Below are 24,259 nucleotides of genomic sequence, written 5' to 3'. Positions count from 1 at the left end.
CTATTCAAACAGATAAAATGGCAAATGGAAAAATTAAGCTGACTCATTTGAATCAGTTGTAGCAAGCTTCTAGAGATAAATATTTCTTAAGAGCTATTATGAATTATATATAAATAATGATTGCTTTCTTTTTTAAATAAGTTTGGGAATTTTAAAAAATTGATTTTAGAGAGAGACAGATATATCGACAGACAGACAGACATCGATTTGTTGTTCCACTTATGCATTCATTGGTTGCTTCTTATAGTTGGTTAGAGCATTGTATGCACCAAGGTTGCAGGTTCAGTCTCTGGTCAGGGCATATACAAGATTGCTTTCTAAAGTCAAAACTATTACCATAAGCACAATAACTGCCAGTTTTTAGGGTAATTTTATTATCATTCTGAAAATGTAATTTCCATGTTAATCATTTAAGTAACTCTGTGTTTAAATAAATACAAGGTATTTATCTGCATTCTTAAATTGGGAGAGCTGATGCAACTTTGAAATAAAGCATCTAATTTTGAAAGTGGTGTTTCTTTTTCTTTTCAGAGTCCACAGAGTCGATCAGGCAACAATGTGGCAGAAGAAGCAACAAATGAAATCAAATCCCAAGGTAGAGAACCAGCCTTTCTCCTACATAGTGATTTTCAAGCTTCGTACCTCAGCAAGCACACTTCTGTGCCACGAGAATTTTTAAAACATACAATACTTGACTATTTAGTCAGGGACACTGACCTCTTTTCCCTTAGATTGTCAAATTAAAAAATGGCAATAGCCAACACAACAATAGTTGTCTAATGTTAATGAATCAAAATTATACCATTTTTTCAGATAAGCAAAAAATATATATGAATTTTTTTCTGGTGTTCTGCAGAATTTTAGTAATTAGTTTATGTGTGCCATGAGATGAAAAAGGTTGAAAATTGCTGCTCTACACAATAGAATTTAAAGCTATTATGTAGTTTTTATTAGTGATACATTCCTCAAGATTTTAAAAATATAATTCTAGGAGTATTTTAAATGCAGTTTGGGAAATAGTTTAAAAGTTATTCCCTTTACCTTCTATTAATACCTTTGAGGCAATTTTATAACTGAATTAACTAAGATTGCTGACTGACGCATAGAAGACAGCCCATTAATACAAACATAAAATGAAGAGCTGTAGTGACTAGGCCTACATATTGTCTTCCTGTTTCTTCGTTTTACCACTGTACTTGACCACACATTTATTCTGTTTGAATTCTAGCCCAGTTCTTAACCAAAACCCCACATAATCATGCAGATTGAAAATTTATACAATCATAAAGGTAACAGGTGGGCAAGACATTCATCCCTTTCATTAATTCTTCCAATTTCAGATACTTAGTGAAATCCTGTATAACAGACATTCTTCACAATACTTACAATTTAACAACTTCAGTTTATATTTTGATTAATTGAAATTTCCTTCAGTTTGGTTTACAAGTATTGAGTGTGTAGTATGTGATAGGCTGCCCTAGGCTGAATTACAATAATAATTATTGAAGTGTTTTCTAAGCTATAGATTGCTATGTAGACACTACTTATAATTTTTAGGTGCTTACTTTTCTCCAAAGTGTTTCTCAGTCTTTTTTTTTTTTTTTTAATCCTCTCTCGAAGACATGCTTATTGATTTTAGTGAGAGGGGGAGGGAGAGAGAGAGGGAGAGAAACATCAATTTGAGAGAGAAACATCAACCAATTGCCTCTGGTACCTGACCTAACCAGAGACCTCTCATTTGTGCTTGGACCAGGAACCAAACCTGCAACCTAGGCATGTACCCTGACTGGGAATCAAACCCACGAACTTTCAGTTTATGAGACAATGCTCCAGCCAAGTGAGCCACGCTAGTCAGGGCCTCTGTCTTTTTAACATATTAAAAGCAATAATTGACTATTTCTTCTTATTAATACACATATTAATATGTACACATTAAGAACCGACCTTTCCAACATTTATTCTGTCATTATTGTAAACTTAGTACAATTTTCACAGCATCACTAACTTTTAAAAAGTTTCTTTGCACGTCCCTCTCCACCTGTGTCTTCCTCACCCCCATACCAATTTCTTGATTTCGCTTCCTCTTCACCCCCAGCCTCCACCACCACTACCCCATACATATCCTTTGCCTTCTCCTTAATTGCTTGGGCCAGGTTTGTAAATGAACTCTTTCATTTTAAACATGCCAAACAGAATAGTGATTTAGGTAATTTGTTATAAATTTAATTAGGACTTCACGTTTATCAGTTATGGCAAAATTTGTACCTGCAAAACTTCATACATGTATTTCCTCATGTAATGTATTGCCTCTCTAGAAAACATCGGTCAAGAGTTTTGGCTCTTTCCTGTTCTTCTACGTTCATTTTCTGTTATTGCTTTTCCATGTATAGTAGAGGGAAGAGTGTTTTGTTTGTGTAAGTCTATTCATCCCAGAATATGATATATACTGAAAACATTGCAGTTCCTTGTAATATTAAATGCAATGCAATGTACTTAATTTATTCAGTGATCAGTCACAATTAAACATAGTATTCTGACATTCGCTTTGTGAATGTGTGTGTGTGTGTGTGTGTGTGTGTGTGTATAAGAAGAAGGAAGAGGAACTATTATTGTAATTTCAACATGTCAAAGGAAGTGTCTTTATCCTTGTTATATATTCGTCAAAATGATGTTGTCTTGCCAGGCAGCTCCTAGAATGTGCTCAAGTACATATCTTTGCATAGAAAATATTGGGGTAAGTATACCACGTGAATGTCTCATTTCTTTACCCTATTTTTAAAAATTTTTTAGGCTATGAGCTTAACTTGCATTTTGAGAAATCTTCTTTTAAAACCATCAATTTGCACAGCTCTGTTCTCATTACACAGCCTAAGCTTAACAAAGTTTTGTAGGAAAATGCCTTCTCCCACAGCTATTGGATTTAATTCTAGCAGTGTTTAGTAGTGCTTCTTTTCCTCTACTTTCACAGCAGTCATTCTACATTATGTAGAAATGTTAAGAAATCCTAATAAGACCAAGCCAGCTGAGTTTCAGAAAGGGTCTGTGTTTAAAGAGACCACACATCTAGGTGAATAACCCTGCTGGGTCAATTTTTACCTGTTTAATCAGGACCCACTCCCACTAATGTTATATGCCTTCTTATGAAGAAAGAGTCTACTAAGGCTTATTATAGTTATAATGTGGTCATGCCCAGTAGTGAGCGATGCACTAAGTGCAGGAAATGATAAGTCACTTATAAGGCTGGACCTTTAAAATATGAATAAGGAATTATTTTGTGTCCCTACCTACTTAGTTGAGAGCATTTATGCCCATAGTGCATAAATTAATACATCTTTGTATGTTAGAAGGTGGATTAATATAAGGGTGAAGGTGTGTATGTTCAGAGAGAATTTGAACAGCTTTTAATTCCATGAAAAGTTTTAGGAAGACAATCCTGAAAAAGAATTTCAGTGCATAGCATAGTGCTGGGCACAAAATGAGACCTCAATTATTATTTATTGAGTGAATGTATAAATAAATCCATATATTTGTAAAAGGTTTAGGAATGTCTAAGCACAGACCTGCTAAAAAACTCTAGTACCTGTTTGAAACTATATTCAATTGAATGTCTGAATTAATTTGCCCTTGGGGCAGTGCTGTCATTTATAATCCTTGAATTCAGAGGTCACTCAATCAAAAGAGAGTTGCAGAAAGGCTTGTTCAGAATCCTAATTTATTGACCCTGCTATTGCTGCACTCCTTTTCTTTTCTTGGTTTTATGGCCCTAAGAGAGAAGTGTCTGACTAGAGTTGTAACCAAACACACATATGTATTCTGCATATCAGTGGGGACAATGTAATCACTAACGTTATTGCTTAGCAACCTATAATAGCCAAGTGCACTAGGGGGACAATAACATGCTGCAAGGAAAATAGAAAATGCCCTAGTTCATGTGAGAGTTTACTAATGAATGATGGCAGATGGATAGATATTAATTTGTTATACATCTATAACACTACTCTTAAAACAGGAGAAGGAATATCTATCTGCTTTGGGTTATGCTGGAAAGGTTAGAAGCAAAGAGAGTGCATTAGAACTTGCAGACCTAAAAGAATTGTTCTTCTATGCTTATTTAAAATAAAAATATAAACAATGCATATTAATGAGCAGTGTTACAAAACAGAATGGACTCCCCCCACCAAAAAAAAAAAAAAAAAAAAGTGTTATTTTGTTTCCAAATCCAACTCAGAGGTAAAGGAGAGCATTATATTCCCCTCCTCATGTCTCCATATTGGAATAAGAGAAATAGCCAAAGAGGCAATAATAACTTGGGAGGGAAGTTCATAAGTACTATCTACTATTGGAATTAAGACATTCTTTAGGTTAAATGTTGGCTTTTCGAGGGTTTCTTCATAGGTAAGTTAATTAGACTTTCCTTTGTTCTGACATTCTCTCCGATTTCCTTATTTTTAATGACCTCGACAGTGGTCAGGTTTGGATCACCATGCATCCCTGGACCTAAATGGATGAGGTCAGCCCCATCTAAAACAAATGGATTAAGAATGAGAAGAGGGGTGGCTCCTCAAAGAGATTTGGGCAGGCAAAAATATCTACCACTGGAGAGGAAGTGGTCAACTGTGTTGCATGCTGCAGGGAAATAAAACATGTGTTAAGGAGTACTACCAGGTATTTTGTGTAGAATGTCCCTAATAGGGATTGGTTTGGTGGGCTTTTAAAAATCATGATTAGATGGGGTTATGGATTTGGGGGAAGAAGACTACAGAGGTAAAATGCTATTCTCATCACATCCTGTCAAGCACATAATATATGCTATTAGCATGACATTTTACTGTTGATGTTCAATTTTTTCATCTGTCTGAAATCGTTCTTGTCAGGGTTGTCCACTGTAAAGTTACTCCTTTTACATCATTTCTATACCATACTTTTGGGGAGAAGTCATGATGCACAGCCCATGCTTAAAGACAAGAGAATTATGCTCTATCTGTTTGAAGGCAGAGTATCTACTAAATTATTTGGAATATTTCTCCACAGGACATTTGTTTATTTCCTTCCATTGACTTATTTATTCAAATATTTGTTTATATCAGTATGGTATGGATTTATGAACATTTCATTTATACTTGGTTATAATCCAATATTGCTTTACTTCATTGCTCAAATTGTTTCATCTTTAGACATTAGGAGTTCTTTCAGTTGGCTGTTGTGTCCCTTTGACGTACCACAATCATTGTAGAGTTTTTTGAGCACTTTCTTTCTGGCACTACAGGATGCTCTAGGCTCATCATATATATTTCCTGCCCCAGTCCTTAAATGAGCCATCTCTCCACTGACTCCTGATTTTTTAAAAATTGGAGAATCGTATTAGACTAAGATGTGCTCACTAGGTAGCCAAGCTTTCTAAAGTGTTTTTTTATAACATTCTTTTTATTCTCTCTAATTTCTCTGCTCTGAGGATATTAATTAAAGTTCTTTTGAAGACTATTTACACTTATTAATGGTATTTCCTTGGATAGTATTAATGATTGCATTTGTTGAATTTAGTCACAGAGATAGTTTTCTTTAAATAGTCATAATTCTTTTGTGTGTGCTTACATTTGCATTTGGGAATTCCTGTTTGCCCTTTTGTGGATGGAGTTTTTGTTTTCTGTAGCCTCCTGCCAGTGATTGTGGATGGAAGGGTAAGATATGCAGCCAGTGAAGTCTGTTAGTATAGAGGCATCATCCTGTCTCTCTCTCTCAAAAATCACATCGTCCCAGGGCAGGGGTGAATGCCTGATGAATAGGTTAAATGGGAATGAAGACATAAAAAAGGTGAGTCATTTCCCTGATACCCATATCTACATTCTCTAAACTTCAGGTGCCTCAAAGCTGCTCCCAAATTTCACAATGTATATTTGTATATTTGTAATACTAAATTTTCTTCAGTTAATCTACTCCCACCTACCTTACATTTTTCAGAGACCCTCATATTTTCTAACTACTGAAGGCCTCCTTCATGATTGCCTGCATTCTTATGTTCATGTTAAATACATACCCACTAAAGCCTTTCTGTAAGAGATTTTGGAGAGAATGTAGGTGCCTGTCCTCAGTCCACTATCTTGGTCTAATATCTCCATATTACATTTAAAAAATGAAAACATGATACAGGCTGGAAATGTGAGACTGAGAAGAAATATGTTTAAATATACATGTGTGGTAGACTTTCTTCACTGCCCACTCAACAAATATTTCCCTACCTTTTTGCCTGCCAACTGAATCTCAATATTACAGCAGATGGAAATCACCTGATATCAGAGAACTTGATCTAAACCCTGACATGAAGGAATAAATTATTGTTGGTCAAAACTACTCATAGGCCTGGCTGCTGTGACGATTCCCACTCAGGGCACATTGCTAGGTTGCACGTCACGTCCCCACTTGGGGGTGCGTGAGAGGTAACCACACAGTGATGTTTCTCTCCCTCTCTTTCTCCTTTCCCCTCTCTCTATAAATAAATAAACAAACAAACAAACAAACAAATAAATAAAATTGTTACAAAAAACTACTCATAGTATTCCCTTTTCCCTTTACCAGCTGTTGTTCTAGGAGTAGACATGTAACCTAATTGGGGTCAATAAAATGTAAAGGAAAGTGTTGGAACAGGGATCTAGGACCTTTTCGTCTTGGATAATTAAACAGAACCTCAAGAGAAAAACTCCCCTTTGTTCTTAATGCTTATTTCCTGTAAAGAAGGTATGCCTGGAGCTGCAGTAGCTATCTTGTGATCCTGAGCTACAAGCACAAAAAAATATTTAAAGAATAATGAAACAGGCCCTGGCCCTTGTGGCTCAGTTGGTTGGGCATTGTCCTGCAAACTAAAAGGTCACAGGCTCGATTCCTGGTCAGGGCACATGCCTGGGTTGCAGATTTGGCCCCCAGTTGAGTATCGTGCAAGAGGTAACTCATCGATGTTTCTATCTCACATCGATGTTTCTCTCCTTCTCTTTCTCCCTCCCTTCCCCTCTCTCTAGAATCAATAGAAGAAGAAGGAAAAAAAAATGAAACGAGCAAGGTAATTAATGAAAAACACTAAGCTGCTGAATGACTTCTGATTAATAAATGTCCTTATGGTTAATTAAAGTCACTATTGTCTGATTTTCTGTTACTCTCAGCTGTGTTTGAATGCAGCATGTAAAAAGATAGTTTCCTAATGTTAGTCTAAACAGTCTGAGATTAAAACCTACTTCTGATATTTCTTACATTTCACTTTTTCCCCTTAGAATTAAACCTGGAGGGGAAGCCAAGAACATCAACTGATTCAATAAAGGGATCTAACATTGGAAGCTCAAAGAATATTGTGGTTAAAAGACCTGTGAAAGTGGTTTTCAATTCGGATCAAACTGGACTGGATTCAAAGCCAGAACAACCATGGAAGAAAAATCTTTTTGAAAGAGTGGAGGCAAGAGCTCAGGCAATGCAGGAGAAAATAATAGATAAAGATAATCTGAAGAAAGAACTAGAAAAGAAGGTTGAGAAAAAATTCCCTAAGGATAATCTGGCCAAAGAGTGGTTTAATATTGAAAACATGACACTAGATGCTCGTGTATATTTGCTTGACAAACTTCTACCCACCTTAGTTCTTGGAGTGGAAAAAATGTTAATGCAAGTGGAAAAAAAGAAGCTTTTGGCAGAAGTTGATATTCCAACTAAGTTTGATCCAATTAATTACCTGGGGGAGTACTTAATGAGAAACAATCCTTATTATATCAAAGACTCAGGAATGTCTGGTTATCAGAGGATGATGAGAGATGTCACAGAAGATCTGAAGATACATGTCACCAACACTGTCTGCAACAGGTATAATTTGTTATATTTTTAGTTGGTGATATAGGTCCTTACATTGAAAAGCATATAGAACAATAATATACTCATGCAAACTTAAAATAAGGTGGCTCTCTCTATGGATCATGCTGGTATGTTTCCCCAACCCCTTCTTTCCCCAGGAATCTTTATTGACATCTGATTAGATATATTCATTAACTTAGAGAAAATCAACACCTTTAATAATGACAAGGGTGTCTATCTGAGAATATGTCTTTCCTTTGTTCATTTTATTTTGTATCCATCAGTGTTGTCTTAATTAATATAAGTTTGCATCTTTTATTAGATTTAAAACTAGTTACTTTATCATTTTTTGTTGCCATTGTGAGACTTTCTTCTTCCATTACATTTTCTACCTAGTTGTACTTTGAATACACAAAAGCTATTAATTTCTGTATATTTTTGTAATTTGCTACTTTATTGAGTTCTCTTATTGTTAATAGTAAATTTTTAGTTGATTTCTCGGGTTTCCTAGGGAGGCAACCATACTGTCTGCAAACAATAGTTTTTCTTCTTCCTTTTCAATTTCTAACATCTTTCTCTTACCTAATTACACTGGCTATTACCTCCAATATGAGAGTGGTGATATGGGCAACCTTGTCTTTTTTATGACTTTAAGTAGAAATAACTCTTATATTAATTACTGTTTTACCACCATAAACAGTTATATATATATATATATATATATATATATATATATATATATATATATGTGTGTGTGTGTGTGTGTGTGTGTGTGTGTGTGTGTGTGTGTATCCGTCGGCAGCCGTCCGTCTCGAGAGACGATGGTGTAGCTTCTTAAGAGTCTATCTGCACCGCTGAGAATGGCTGTGCAGTCCGACTCAGGAGTGACACGGTATCTGTCTCCTCCCGTGTTGAATCGACATCTTGCGATGACGCTGGAGTGTCCTCTCCAGTGAAGCTGAAGCTACAGAGCCTGGGCAGGGTGATATGGAGGGTCTGCTGTTGCCGATGCAGCAGACCCCCCCCCTCTCTTCGCAGCTGAAGGGTCCAAGGGAAAGACGGAGTCAATACAGCTTGGCTTCAGGTGCGCCGCAGAAGTTGCCGGTGTTGACTACAGCGTCAAACCGCCTTAGGGACTCCGGCTCCGGATTTTCTGTCGGGGTTTACTCCCTTAGCCTTTCCCCTGAAGAGGTATGCCGCAAGGCAGCGGAGGTTTTTTGGAGTCAGAGTTTTCCTTCTATATATAGTGTGATTCATCCAACTTCATTCTTTTTTCTCAAGATTGCTGTGGCTAATCAGGGTCTTTTGTGGTTCCATATATATTTTTGGAATATCTGTTCTAGTTCTGTGAAATATGCCATTGGTATCTTGATAGGAATTGCATTGAAACTATAGATTGCTTTGAGTAGTATGGACATTTCAATGATATTAATTCTTCCTAACCATGAGCATGGTATCTGCTTCCACTTATTTGTATCTTCTTCAGTTTATTTCTTCAGTGCCTTATAATTTTTTGAGTACAGGTCTTTTAAATCCTTGGTTAAATTTATTTCTAGATATTTTATTCTTTTTGAAGCAACTGTGAATGAGTGTTTTCTTAGTTTCCCTTAGTTCCTTATTGGTGTATAAAAATGCAACTGATTTCTGGATATTTAGTTTGTATCCTGCTGCTTTATTGAATTCATTTATCAGTTCTAATAGCTTTTTATGTGTGGAATCTATAGGGTTCTCTAAATACAGTATCATGTCATCTGCAAATAACGACAGTTTTACTTCTTCCTTTCCAATTTGAATGCCTTTTATTTCTTGTTCTTGTCTGATTGCTGTGGCTAGGACTTCCAGGCTATGTTGAATAAGGGTGAATAAGACCAGGGATTGAACCCATAACCTTGGTGCATGGGAACAATGCTCTAACCACTGAGCTCCTGGCCGGGGCAGCCATTTTTTCTTTTTGGTACTCAACTTGACACATCTTTGGCTCCTGGGTTCTTCTGACATACTCCTTTAGTCTTTGAAAGCATCATGCAGTTTTTAAAGGATTTTTAGTTCCTTTTGGTGAGGGTCATTCATCTGAGAGCTAAGAATGCTCATAAATATTGTATTGTTATTATTCTAGGCTCTTTCATTACTAACAAATAAAAATTTTTAAATAATGATTTCATATTAATAATTTTATATCAAATATAATGTTTCAGGGTTTTTACCTAATTTCTTGATTTGATATTTGATCTCTTTTTTTTACACTGAAAATCTTGGTTCCTAACAAAATTGACAGAATTATTCATTTGCTTTATCTTACAATTTACATAAAATAGGGTCAAAATAATAATACCAACAAATCTACTAATAACAGACTTACTAAATGAGATTTTAGATTTATTTTCAGCTTTTATGGCCATAGACTATATCCTATTAAGTACATACATGGAAAAAATAAAACAATTCAAAAACTAGAAGAAACCAGGGGTTAAGTTCCTTTATAACAAGAATAAAGCCTTTTTGAACCATAACTCAAAATGATGAAAATATTGGTAAATTTGATTACATAAAAATTAAAAGTTTTCTGCCTAGAAAATTGAGTCACAACTACTTGATTCTGCTGTTGTTATACAAAAGTAGCCATATGCAATATGTAAATGAATAAGAATGGCTGTGCTCCAATAAAACTTTATTTATGGATACTAAAATTTTAATTTCTTGAATTTCTACATGCCATAATATATTATTCTTTTTTTAAAAATTATTTTAAAATGTAACAATCTTAGCTCTTGAGTTGTACAAGCTGAGGAGGCAGGCCAGATTTGGCCCCAAGGTTGTAGTTTGCTGAACTTTGGTCTAGTTAGGTCTCTTCTAGATCTAAAAAACAAATAAGACACTTGTAATCTCTATTCTCTTCTTGAATATCCGTATTTTCTTTTGAATGCCTTTTGGTGTAGATTCTTATACTAAAATTTATAAGGAAAGCTAAAAATTTTTATGACTTGTTTTAGTGTACTTCCTATAAGGTAAGCAACTAATTAGGAGCTTTAGAATGATAATTCTTTGGGAATTAGGGACATACGTTTCTCTGGAATAAAGTAAGAGATATGTACAGAACTCCTGTTTTACTGTATCTGTAAACATGGAATTTTTATTTTCAGTTGCCTACCAACGATATCAGAATTACCTGGGTGTTTGGTTAAAAGTACGGATTCCTAGCTTCTTCCTCAGTTCTTCTGAATCAGAACCTCTAGGAATGCATTTAAAACATGTTCCACAAGAGGTTATTATGCACACTAAATTTACAAGACCAATCATTTAGCAAAGCCAAATTAAGGGAGTTTTAATATAGGTGAAAAGTTCCAATGGCATCAGGGAGCAGTGTCATTAAATTTAATAAACAGCTTAAAGAACATTTGTGTTCACCATCTGTTCTTGAAGAGCAATAGATTAGATTTATATTTAGCCCATTTTCATTAAAAAAAACAAACAAACAAACTTGAGATTTGGGAACTGGTGTCAAAGCTGTAAACCAATACATTGACAAATCCTTTCTTCATTGGCAATTTGTAAATCTCAGTATATAAAACTCTAGGCATTTTTTCAACATCTATACTAAGGATAGTAATGGGCACAGTAGGACTCTGATCTAGGTTCCATTGCCAACCAATAGCGTGACACAAAAAGATTAATTTATTTCACTGATCTTTCTTGAACTGGGAGTTTGAATATTTAGAGTCATTGAGGTTTGATAAGAGCCCTAATTTGTATTGGAGCAATACTGTTGTAGGAATTTCATGAAAGAGTTAATGTAATCAAAGATCCTTTTTTTTTTTTTTTTTGACCTGGATTGTCAGGATTAGGGCTTCATCTCTCCCTGGCAAAGATCCAAGATCTGTATGTCAACATGTGACAGTGTCAGGCAGTTGTAGAACATTCAGAAATCCTAGGGATGCTTTACAACAGCACAATGTCTATTGACTTGGATACCTAGCATCTTAGCAAAAACATTCCTACTTTTAAATTCTCTGAACTCTGTTTTTGTTTGTGGTGATAATGTTAAAATATTCATTTGCCTCAACCTGAGCTGAAATTTTTATCTGTCTGCTTCCCAGAACAAAAAGGAATTCATCTCTGTTCAGTGTCTAAGGACAGTAGATAGAAAAGATACTCCTTACTGATTTGGAACAATTTTTATAGTGGTAGCCACTTATCTGAAAAATAAAATATTACTGCTGTTTGTAAGTTTTACACATGCAATACTTTTATCGCTTTTCATCAGGGTTCCTGGAAGAAAGGTATAGAATTAAAATGGACTTTAATCCTTACATGTAATTTTGCAAAAACAATAAGGAGGTTAGGTTTGTATCATTTCCCTTTTCTTCATATTTTTTTAGCATCTTTTCCCTCTGACTCTTGGTTTCTCTAGTGCTTGAGAATACATATTCTATAAGTCACTACTACCTTGTGAATCGATAATGAAAAACGTTGCTCTTAAAATAGGATTACAAACTTTCAATAGCCTGATTATATGGTGTTGGTTAGACATATTTTACATGTGTTGTAATTTGAACAATTATGCACCAAAATGGTCAATTTTACTGTATGGTATTTTCAAAAACAGTAAAAATAAGGATGTTAGAGAATGATTATTAATGTTAGGATGTCATACTATTTCAGAGAATCAGGGCCCATTATACTATAAATTTTTTCTCTCTTGTCTACTAGTCCTGACAATTTAAATGAAACAGGAAGTAGATCTGAAGCAAAAACTTGGATCTTTCCCAAATGTATATTCAGTTCTGGCTTGGTAGTGATCTCTGATCCCTATATCTGTTGCTTATTTCACAATTACTCTGCATCTATGATAAACTTTGAGATATCTTTTGAGCAATTTTCCTGTGACTCCTCTATATTAACCTTTGGACTAAAAATGAACACTTAATCCATGAAGAGAAAGAATCACAAAGAAATATTCCATAGAATTACTTTCTCTGCCACACCTACATAAAGGAGATAAATAAGCCAGTATAAATGCTCAAGCATTAAGGAAACCCAAACCAAGTGAAAACTAAAAGGAAAAGAAATACATGCCTTTATTTTACTTGTAATAATTCCCTTCAAATTAACCCATGTACAGTGTTCAAGGAACTTATGCGGATTATGTGACAAATTTGTTGCGTATGTTTCTGTTGGCATATGGTATCTGCAAAGAGTTTGAAGGTTTACTTCAAAGTACTTACTTTTTGTCTTAAAAAAACCCAAAACCTCAAAATGTCTAACTCATCCTTACAAGATGCCAGCACTAGGACTTGGCAAGACTGAGGGAATGTTTCATCCTTGATATGGGGCTTCCTCAGTTGCCAGGAGACAGTGACTTCCTACACAGATGTCTGTCTGCTCATACTCCACACCAGCTGCCACCTCTTCACTGAGCCAAACCCTCGTGCTTACGTTATGCTAGGAAATCCCATAGGTACTTCTCCTGAGGTGATATTAATATTAATCATCTTGTCAATCCTATTGAATATCATATTTTATCAATCCAGTAAAATAGATTATGCCAAAAATAAGTGGATAGATAAGGAAATTCTTTTTTATAGTGTTTGAATAACTATTATACCCAAATGTATGTGATAGGACTTCATCCAAACAGGTTCTACTTTTGTTCAACCTGAAGCATAATAATAATGTATATACACTGACTAGTTTCATATTAATTTCTAAACTACACTCTGTTTTATATTTATATATCCCATTATTAAGTACTTAGAAATTCAAGTACTTATGGACCAAAAAATCCTGGTCTCCTTGGATGTTATCCTAATATCTTACACACACAGCCCTGCAACTTGATGTTAAATGAATCTATAGCCCTGCTTCAGAGGCACAGAACATTACTAGTGTTAAAAAGACTGAGGCAGAGTTCCTCAGTTAAGTTCTTCCCAGCTAGGGCTAGATATCTGAGACAATGCCTGACAAGGTATGTTAGTACTAGGGTAGAAACATCTAAGACTATTTAAGATGTTCAGAAATTCCTAGTTTTTGCCAACAGTTCTACTGATTCATTTTAAACTACTTAGTAATTGCCATCCTCAAAAGAAGATAGGATTTTTTCTGTTCCAAGAAGATAACAGACTGAAGACCTTACATGCAACCTACCTTGGTTTCTAATGTCTGAAGACTTTATGTGCATCTGCCTTGGGTTATTTATCCTGTCGTAGCTCAGTTCTACACCATCAAAACAGAGGCTTCCCAGCCCTCTGGGGGAAAATATTCTTACTTCTTCCAATATTGAATTGGAACTCAACCACCTCATTTGGAAATAAGATCCTCACCATCAAGGCCAACTTCAAATTTTGGAGGCACTAAATCAGAAGTACCCAGCATGTAAGGACAATAAGCTCAGACCACCAAGCCTTGGTTTAGTCCACCTGAGTCATATAGACTGCATTCTTTATGCACATCAATTTATACATCTCAGCTAATGAAAACCACCAGCCAAATGTCCTTTCTTTGAATCTAGAACGCCAGCTTCTCTCTCTAGAACATCCTTCCCCTCTTTTCTCTAGATTGTTAATTTGTCCTTGTCCTTCAAGAATCAGCTTAAGTATCACTTCTGGGATACCTTTTGCCATATCTGGTCTGGATTAGGTACTCTTTCTATATATTCCTGAAACACCAATAGGCTCATGTCAGTCCTTAGCAAATTGTAATATGATTGTTGATATACCATCCTCATTATCTCTTCAAAAACAGGAATTATTTTCTATCACGCCTACATTCCCAATACTGAGCACAGTGCTTGGTATGAGTTTGAGCTCAGTAACTGTTTGTTAGATGAATGAATTACTGAGTGCTCAATGTTGAGCCATCCTAATAGGGAAAAAATACAAAATTTGGTTTTTGTCATGAGGACCTTGTACAGCGTAGTTGAAGAAATATAACTAATCCAGCTAAGTTTATCAAAAAACAGTTTCCTTAATATGCTCTGCACACGTCTCCCACTTCCCACACATTTCTCAACTTGTTCTATCTGGCATTTTTTCCAGGCTCTCTTCAGTGAATGGCACTTACCAAGATCACAATGTTCTCTATGATTCTAGGCCCAGTGGAAAGTTTGCAATTCTCATCTTACATGACATGACCTCTTACCAGTATTCAATAATGTTGACCATTTTCTCCTTGAAATTCTCTTTCTCCCTTTCATGACATCATTCATTACCAGTTTTCCTTCTACCTCTGTTTAGTCCTTCCCAGTGTAAGACCTGGCTTATTTTCTTAGAGCTCTAGCCCAAACACCTTGGTTTTCTTTATTCCTTCCTTCCTTCCTTTCTTCCTTTTCTTTCTTTCTTTCTTTCTTTCTTTCTTTCTTTCTTTCTTTCTTTCTTTCTTTCTTTCTTTCTTTCTTCTTTCTTTTCTTTCTTTCTTTTTCTTTCTTTCTTTCTTTCTTTCTTTCTTTCTTTCTTTCTTTCTTTCTTTCTTTCTTTCTTTCTTTCTTTCTTTCTTTCTTTCTTTCCTTTCCTTCCTTCCTTCCTTCCTTTCTTCCTTCCTTCCTCCCTCCCTCCATTCCTTCCTTTCTTTTTTTTTTTTTTTTTTAGCTCCAGACCAGTATATGACATTATCTATTCAAAATCCTCACTTGGATGTTTCAGAAGTCCCTCACTTTCAACAAATCTTTGTCTTATTTATTTATTTATCCTCACCTGAGGATCTTTTATACTGATTTTAGAGAGAGAAGAAGGGAGAGGGAGGGAGAGAGAGAGAGAAACATTGATGTGAGAGAGAAGCATCAGTTGGTTGCCTCCCGTACATGCCCCAACTGGGGATTGAACCTGTAACCTAGATATTTGCCCTGACCAGGGATTGAACCTGCTGACTTTTGGTGTATGGAATAACACTTCAACCAACTGAACCACCTGACCAGGGCTATTGTCTTATCTGGTTATCCATCCAGATTTTCAAGGCCGAAGCCCAAAGATCAACCTTGACACCTTTTGCTTGCTTACTGCTCATTTCCAGTTAATCATTAAGTCCTGTTTATTTTACCTCCTCTCAGATCTGTTCATTTATGACTTTCCCCACTGTGGCCATCTTAGTCTAAGCTGTTGTAACAGTCTCCTAATTGATATGTTTACATCCACTCTTGCCTTCTTCCAATCTATTCTTTACCTCTATCTGAAGTAATATTTTTTTAAAGTTTAATCTTATCATATTTTTCTCCAAAGTGAAACCTTTCAAATCTTTATGCTTAGGATAAACACCCAAATCTTTAATTGCTCCATAAGAACTTCCTTGTATGACCTGGTCCCTAACTTTCTTTCTATCCCTGGTTCCTACCTCTCTCATTCTTACACTTTATACTCCAAGCATGCAGGATTTCTTTCAGGTCTTCAAACATACTATGCCATTTCCTCTGCCTGTTATCACTGCTCTTCCTCTATATCTATCCTACTAATCCTTTAGAGTTCAGTTTAGTTCAAATACTAAATTATAATCTAGCTTTTACCCTCATGATGTAAGTTTTTGTGTATGTTTATTTTGGGGTTTTTTACATATATAAGATTATGATGAGATATGTCTTAATTTAGGGTAATTGACTAATGTTGAAATCTCTGGAATTAATCATCAATATTTAATGGGGAGGTGATGATAAATGTCCTTCATCATCTTATAAAATTCCAAATAGGCCTAATTATTTGTTTAGCCAGTCAATAACTTGGATTTTTCATAAGTCATTACACCTTATGTTAGGAATTTTATTTCATAATAAAGTCTATGTTGAATAAACAAAAAGAAGAATTAAGTATAATAATTAAATAGACACATGTCATATGTGGATTTTTATAGGAATACTCATCACAAGAGTAATATGGGTGTGCTCTAGGAATGCCAAGAAGTCTAGTTTAGCTTTGTGAAACTAAGAGCTTAAGAACAAATAAACAAACAGTTTATTAATTTTCTAGGCAAGTAAGATAGACCAGTGAAGATGTCACTGAATAGTTTGCAGAAGAGGAAAATTCAGGGGTTTTTAGATACTAGGAAAGGAGTATCATAATGGTTATAGTTATAGCAGCTGGTGACTATCACAGTGTATAGGACAGGGTGAGTCCAAAGTATATACATGATTGATTAAAACAAGTGCCATTCTTCAGCAGTCAAGAAAGAGTATTTAGTTAGGTCCCGTAATGGTCTAGCGAACTGGGGTCACTCAAAGTTCATGATCAGTTATCCACTCAAGCTGGTTGGAACCAGTTTTGATGAAATATAATGTTCAGTTTTGATATAATTTAGGCAAATTCTTCTGTAAGTGGAGGATTTTCCTTGTACAGCTTGAATGGGTGGATGGAATTTGGAATATTACAATTAGGGTAGGGAAACTTGACCCCTTTCTTTAATTAGTTTTATTTATATAATTTTTTTTCTTTAAAAGATATCAAAACACTTGTTAAGATGGAAGAACTTTTATTAGTTAGTTTTTGCTGCATAAAAAATACTTAAAAACTTAGTGGCTTAAAGCAATCATCATTTATTTGCTCATCATTTTGTGGGTTGGTAACTTTGTGCTGGGCTCATGGCTCTTCTCTGCTCCACATAGTATCAGTGGACTTACTCATGCATTGTAATAAGATGTCAGTTGATAGTCTTAATCACTTGTCTATTAGTTGGCTGACTGCTTATGAAACCAATGGAGGTAACTATTCATCATTCAGCAGACTAGTCTAGGCTCATTTCCAAGGTGGTGGTAGAAGGGCTCCTATGTTCAATAAAAGGGCCCCAAAATTCAAGCATGTTTTTTTTCTTTTTCAGTTTTATTGTGATGTAATTGATAGCATTTTTCAGCTTTCTTCTTATATATGTTGGCTAATGGTCCATTGGCCAAAGTAAGTCACATGTCCACAGCCAGACACAAGGGCACAGAAATAGATTCCACCTCTTGATGGGAGGAGCTGCAAAGTTATATTGCATACAAACAGCCATAGATACAGGAATGAGAAGAATTTGTGACCATTTTTGCATTTTACCACACTAGTTTTATTCTCCTTTCCAGTATCCTTAAATGTGGATTTATACTTATATTTAGACTCCTTGCCAATTATGTCTACTTTACACTACCCAAAGTTAAGAGTTTTGGATGCTATGGAATTCTATTGATTGATGTGGATAGCATCATAAGGTAATGCGTACCACAGGAGATAAGTTTAATTCATTCCTTGAATGAGTTACATAATCAATTTAAAATCATTTAGATTATATTTTGAGTCTCATGTATGGTAGCCCTGAAGCACAAAACTAGGTTTTCTTTCTAAATGTGGTCATTAATAAGTGGGAGGAAATGATTTCTGAGCTGAGACATAAAAGTTGTGGAGGATCTAGTAAAGCAAAGAGATGGATAAAAGTATTTCAGGCAGATGGAAATATGACAGAAACCCAATTTTGTTAATCCATTTTTGTGGTGCAGTGATCAATACATAAGAATCTGGAGACATCCAGTACTTATTACACAATATTGTGTACTTAACTGTTCTGCATTGAACTCTAAGCTTTATAATAGCAAAATCTATAATAGGTGCTCAATAAATGTTTGTGTAATAAGTGAAAAGTGACTAAGTAAGTGAGTGAATAATGAGAAAAAGCTAGAAGAAACAGACACAGAATAGAGTCATGCAGGAATAAAGACAAAAATTTAGGGGAATGCTTTATAGAGAAGGGAAGAGAGGGAACAGAGAGAGAGAGGGAGATAGATTAAAGTAGCAGAGGGAGAAAGAGTAGGGGAAGCGCAGGAGAGCCAGCAGAGGAGGGGACCTGGGGGCTCTGAGATTGGTGGTAGAGGTTTGGCTGCTTAACAGTTGTATCAGAGGAACTTGGCATTTTCTTTAAAATACTAATTAATCATCCAGCAGTTCATAAACAAGCCCTTCTACACTATTAAACCATTTGCCTGTTTTAGGTTTCAAACTTCAATGTTTATTTTTGAAGGCTTATTTTCCTAGAGAATTTTGAAGACCTCATATGAACATAAAGTAATGACTTAGATTTTAGGGTTGTATTGTTGTTGTTGCTGTTGTATTATTATTATTATTACAGGTATCCAAATTACTAGTTCTTAGTGAAAATTCTTTTGCATTTTAAAATCTGTTGGATTATCTTAGTCTTTCTTCTTTGGAATATGAAGACCTGCCTCAAACATTATTGGCAAATTGTATTTGAAACTAGCAGCTATTTTTTAAAGATTTTATTTATTTATTTTAGAGAAAGGGGACGAGGGAAGAAAGAGAGGGAGAGAAGCAATGATGTACCAGAAAGACATTGATCAGTTGCCTCTCACATGCCCCCATCTGGGGACCTGGCCCACAACCCAGGCATGTGCCCTGACTGGGAATTGAACGAGCAACCTTTCAGCTTACAGGACAATGCCCAACCCACTGAGCCATATGAGTTAAGGTGAAACTATTTTTATTATTCTGAGCCATTTTGGTGTTTCAATCAGTACTAGTTTGGGGCTTTTGAAGTCCCAAAAGGGATGATGAATATAGTAACAACTAAAATTATAATTCTTTCCCCATTTTCTACCTGGGTGATATAGCTCTGTCTGAGTACAAGGGAAACTATTATGCTCAGGGGCTATCAAAGTATTTAACTCTGGCTGGATAAAGGAAACTGGCAATATAAATTCCTAGACAGAAATCAAAAGTTTGGTAGAAGGGATCAGAATAACTTGAGAAGCTCCCACCTTAGATCTTGAATAAGAGTCCTTTCACATGATTTCTGCATCCAGAGAAGAGAGAGATCCACCGCCTTAAGGCCTTGGTACATTCAATCTTGCTTTTTGTGTGTATGTGGCAGCTTCTAGGGCTATTCTTAGTCGTTGTCGGCAGCCGTCCGTCTCGAGAGACGATGATGTAGCTTCTTAAGAGTCTATCTGCACCGCCGAGAATGGTTGTGCAGTCCGACTCGGGAGTGACACGGTATCTGTCTCCTCCCGTGTTGAATCGACATCTTGCGATGACGCTGGAGTGTCCTCTCCAGTGGAGCTGAAGCTACAGAGCCTGGGCAGGGTGATATGGAGGGTCTGCTGTTGCCCATGCAGCAGACCACCCCTCTCTTCGCAGCTGAAGGATCCAAGGGAAAGACGGAGTCAATACAGCTTGGCTTCAGGTGCGCCGCAGGAGTTGCCGGTGTTGACTACAACGTCAAACCGCCTTAGGGACTCCGGCTCCGGATTTTCTGTCGGGGTTTACTCCCTTAGCCTTTCCCCTGAAGAGATATGCCGCAAGGCAGCGGAGGTTTTTTGGAATCAGAGTTTTCCTTCTCTGGGCTATTCTTAGTACTTCTTAAACATAGTGTGTAGGTGGGTAAAATAAGGCCTACCTTTATAAGAAGTCTAATAATAGTAGAAGACAGCCTATGATTAATGTGCGGCAGGCTTAAATCAAGGACAATTTCATGGAGAAAAGACAAGTACAAAGTTTATATGAGGTGCTGAACTCTTGTGTTCTGCCATTTGAACAATCTGAATCAAATCCAATGGTCTTAACTCATCATTCAGAGTACACAGGATGAAGGAGAAGGTTAAAGAGAGACAAGAACAAAGAGAACGCATAAACGATGTCAAAGTCAAGGTGGCCAATACACGGAAACAGGCTCTCCAGGAGCAGTTCAATGAATGGATTCCAGACCCCAAAGGAAGGATTCCTATGAAAGTGGTAAGAAAAGGGGTGTATGTGAAGGTTAAGTGGGGCGGAAAATAAGAGGGTGATTGCTGGAATACTGAGTGGAGTGTTAAAAACCGCCCCCTAAATTTTCAGTCCTGTTGAGGTAAGTCAATTGTTGACACATCTAGTCCATGAAAGTAGATTTCTTTAATCTTCCCTTGAGTATTTAAAAAATTCTAGTTAGAGTCCTAAAATATATTGACTCTGGCTGAGGTTCCTAAATTCTTCATTACAAACAGATATAGCTTCCACTTGTTTGTTTTTGTATGCATGTGACTAATTACTTGTGTGGGCAAAGAGACTATCTTAAAAGACATCTGTACTCTAAGAGGTAAGTATTTTCTCTTAGGTATAGGAGGTCTGTCTAGAAAAGGTCCAGCCATTGTTAACATAATGAGAACGATTTGCACAACATAGATGTAACCTGGCAGCCAAGAAGAGTGGACTGGAATGCGCAAGTGTGAACAATGATGACTTCACTGTACAAGTCAGTGGGGGTGGTAGATACCTTTGAGTGAGCCTGGTTATTGTGTGGCCATTGCATTCAAAATTACTGAGTGAGTAGAGCAATGAATCTGCATCAAATTTTGCATTAAGCTTGAACATTCCTCTCCGGAAACTATTCAGATGATTCAGAAGGCTTTCAGGGATGATGCAATGAGTGCAGTGCAAATAAAAGTGTTGCACAAACACTTCAAAGATGGTCAAGAATCTGTTGAAAGCGATCCATGTTCTGGAAGGCCTGCAACAAGCAGAACACCTGGGAATGTTGAATATGTACGGGCTGCAAGCAAGGATTGACGACAGGCAGTGAGTGCAAGAGCTAGAAGCTGATCTGGGGATTCTAAAAACTACTGTGTCTGAGATATTGACACAGGACCTTGGCAAGAAACATGTCATGGCAAAATTTGTTCCGCAGCTTCTGCTACCTGAGCAGAAGGAACATAGTGCTGCAGTTGGGAGAACCGTGTGAGGTCCCAAGGTTCCTACTTTGAAAGGAACTGAGGCATCATTATCCTGTGCACAATGTTTCTTATATTTTGTATCGTCTTCAAAAAAGTCTCTATTTTTCATAATTTTTCACATTATATGGCTGGATACTTTCTAGGCATACCTCGTATATGGATGTGAGAATACTTACTGGTTGGATAAAATGACAAGCATAGTTTTGGTTCAAAGTGAATTATTTTTTATTGAATTTATTAGAGTGACATTGGTTAATAAAAGTGAGTAAGTTACAGGTATACAGTTCTGTAATAACACATCATCCATATATTGTATGTTCACCACCCCAAGTCAAAGCTCCTTCCATCACTATTTATCCCCTCTTTACCCTCTTGGACTGTCCACCACCCCCTCTTTACCATTGGTAATCACCATATTGTTGTCTGTGTCTATGAAGTTTTTTTTCCTCAATCCCTTCACCTTTTCCATCCAATTCCCCAACAAGCCTGCCCTAAAGTGAACTATTAAAAATAGACTGAGAAAGATAAGCCACAGGCTGGGAGAAAATATTTGCAAAGGCATATCTGTTAAAGAACAATTAACCAAAATATACAAAGAACTCATAAAATTCAGCAATAGTAAAAGACCTAAACAGACACTTCCCCAAAGATATCCAGATGACAAATAAGCATAATAAAAGATGCTCCACATATGTTATCATGTAAATTCAAATTAAAACGAGATACCACTACTCACCTATCATAATGCCCAAATTTCAGAATACTGACAACACTGAATGCCAACAAACATGTGCAGCTACAGGAACTCTCATTCATGGTTGGTAGAAATGTAAAGTGGTACAGCCACTTTGGAAGACAGTTTCATAGTTTCTTATAAAACTAAACATACTCTTACTACATGATCCAGCCATCATGTTCCTTGGTATTTACCCAAAGGAGTTAAAACATGTTCACACAAAAACATGCACATAGATATTTACAGAAGCTTTATTTATAATTGCCAAAATTTGGAAGAAACCAAGATGTCCTTCAGTAGGTGAATGGATAAATGAACTGTGGTACCTCCAGACAATGGGATATTATTCAGTGCTAGAAAGAAATGAGCTATCACGCAGTGAAAAGACATGGAGGAACATTAACTGCATACTGCTAACTGAAAGGAGCCAAACTGAAAAGGCAACAAACATACTGTATGATTCCAACTCTATGATATTCTGGCAAAGTTAAAACTATGGAGGCAGTAGAAAGATCAGTGGTTTCCAAGAGTGAGGGGGGGAAAAAGGGATAAATAGGCAGAGCACAGAGGGTTTTTAGATTGGTAAAACAATTCTGTATGATACCATATGATGAATACATGCCATTATACATTTGTAGAAACCCATAGAATGTACAACACTGAGAATGATTCCGAATATAAACTAAGAACCTTGGGTTATGATGTTTCAATGAAGGTTTATCAATTGTAACAAATGTGCCACTGTGGTGGGGGATGTTGATAATGGGGGCAGCTGTGTATATGGTAGTGGGCAGAGAGTATATGGGACCTCTATACTTTTTGCTCAGTTTTGCTATGAACCTAAAACTGCTCTAAAGAATAAAGTCTATTTTTAATAAATGGACCAAGAAGAACTCTGAATTATTGTTATTTTTTGTAATTTAGGAATGAGAAGTTATAGAGGGTTCTTTGGGTTGCCAAGTAGGTTGCCAAAGGTGTCTTAGCTCCACTGTGCTCAGTGTCTAAAGGGCTGATAGAAATGTCCCTGGAGGGGGCAAAATTGGATCACTCTCAGCATTCTGGTTTTTACACAAAAAGGTTGGGAATCGTTGAGGACATATTTATGAAAGCATTTCATATATCTTCAAGTATTCTATAAACTAAATGTTAATTATTACTATTTCTGTCCCTGGGTTAAGAGGGTTACCCAGGACTTAAATTGAAAAATTATAGATGACTTTAGTCTAAAATACTACATATATGGTAATTGAGAAGTAATATATGGCCTCTTTGATTTGTAGATTCAGAATGTTCTTCATGAGTTTTTTCAAAATCAGGATCTCAAGCTTGGTAAGCATGCCTATTACTATAGTATTTATGCTTCTCTCTCTTTTGAGGAGAAGGGGAGTGATACTGAATTAAGATGAAGAGTCAATATTGAGATGGATGTTATTCAAAGCTCTTACAGATGTATTTTCAATACTTAAGCTTTTTGTCTCTTTTCAGATGGAGAATGTAGAAAAGCGGAAGAAGCAATCAGTGATTTTCACTCCTTATAGTCTAGTGTCACATTTTATTCCAAATATTCTGTAATATCCTTTTATTATCCTATCAAATTCCTAGAAAATATTAGTTACATACATTGAATTTTATTTTATTTTTTAAGTTATATGCCATTGGTTATTCTATTACATTTGTCCTGATTTTTCCCCCATTGCCCTCCCTCCACCCAGCACACCCCCACTCCCTCAGACAATCTCCCCATCATTGTGCATGTACATGAGTCATGAATATAAGTTCTTTGGCTATTCCATTTCCTATACTGCACTTTACATCCCCATGGCTATTCTGTAACTACCCATCTGTACTTCTTAATCCCCTCATCTCTTCATTCGTTCCTCCACAACCCCTCCCATCTGGCAACCCTCAAAATGCTCTCTCTATCCATAATTCTGTCCCTGTTCTTGTTTGCTTAGTTTGTTTTTTAGATTCAATTGTTAATAGATTTGTATTTTTTGCCATTTATTGTTCATAGTTTTGATCTTCTTTTTCTGAAATAA

At 36.1% G+C, this 24,259-nt stretch overlaps 1 protein-coding gene across 1 annotated transcript in view; it reads left to right on the top strand.

Moving 5' to 3' along the window:
* Positions 1 to 24,259, top strand: part of EFCAB5 (EF-hand calcium binding domain 5) — an 81,089-nt gene that overhangs the window by 9,091 nt on the left and 47,739 nt on the right. Inside the window, exons 4-7 of the mRNA XM_090290638.1 lie at positions 532 to 595; positions 7,260 to 7,836; positions 20,354 to 20,510; positions 23,501 to 23,570. Of these exons, the coding sequence (XP_090146764.1) occupies positions 532 to 595; positions 7,260 to 7,836; positions 20,354 to 20,510; positions 23,501 to 23,570 (868 nt within the window). The remainder of the gene's footprint in view (positions 1 to 531; positions 596 to 7,259; positions 7,837 to 20,353; positions 20,511 to 23,500; positions 23,571 to 24,259) is intronic.

Source organism: Furipterus horrens, unplaced genomic scaffold (genome assembly GCF_987537825.1).
Source record: "Furipterus horrens unplaced genomic scaffold, mFurHor1.1.pri manual_scaffold_11, whole genome shotgun sequence".
Taxonomy (NCBI): Eukaryota; Metazoa; Chordata; class Mammalia; order Chiroptera; family Furipteridae; genus Furipterus; species Furipterus horrens.
The sequence above is the reverse complement of the archived record's forward strand: the minus strand, read 5'-3'. Positions and strand labels throughout refer to the sequence as shown.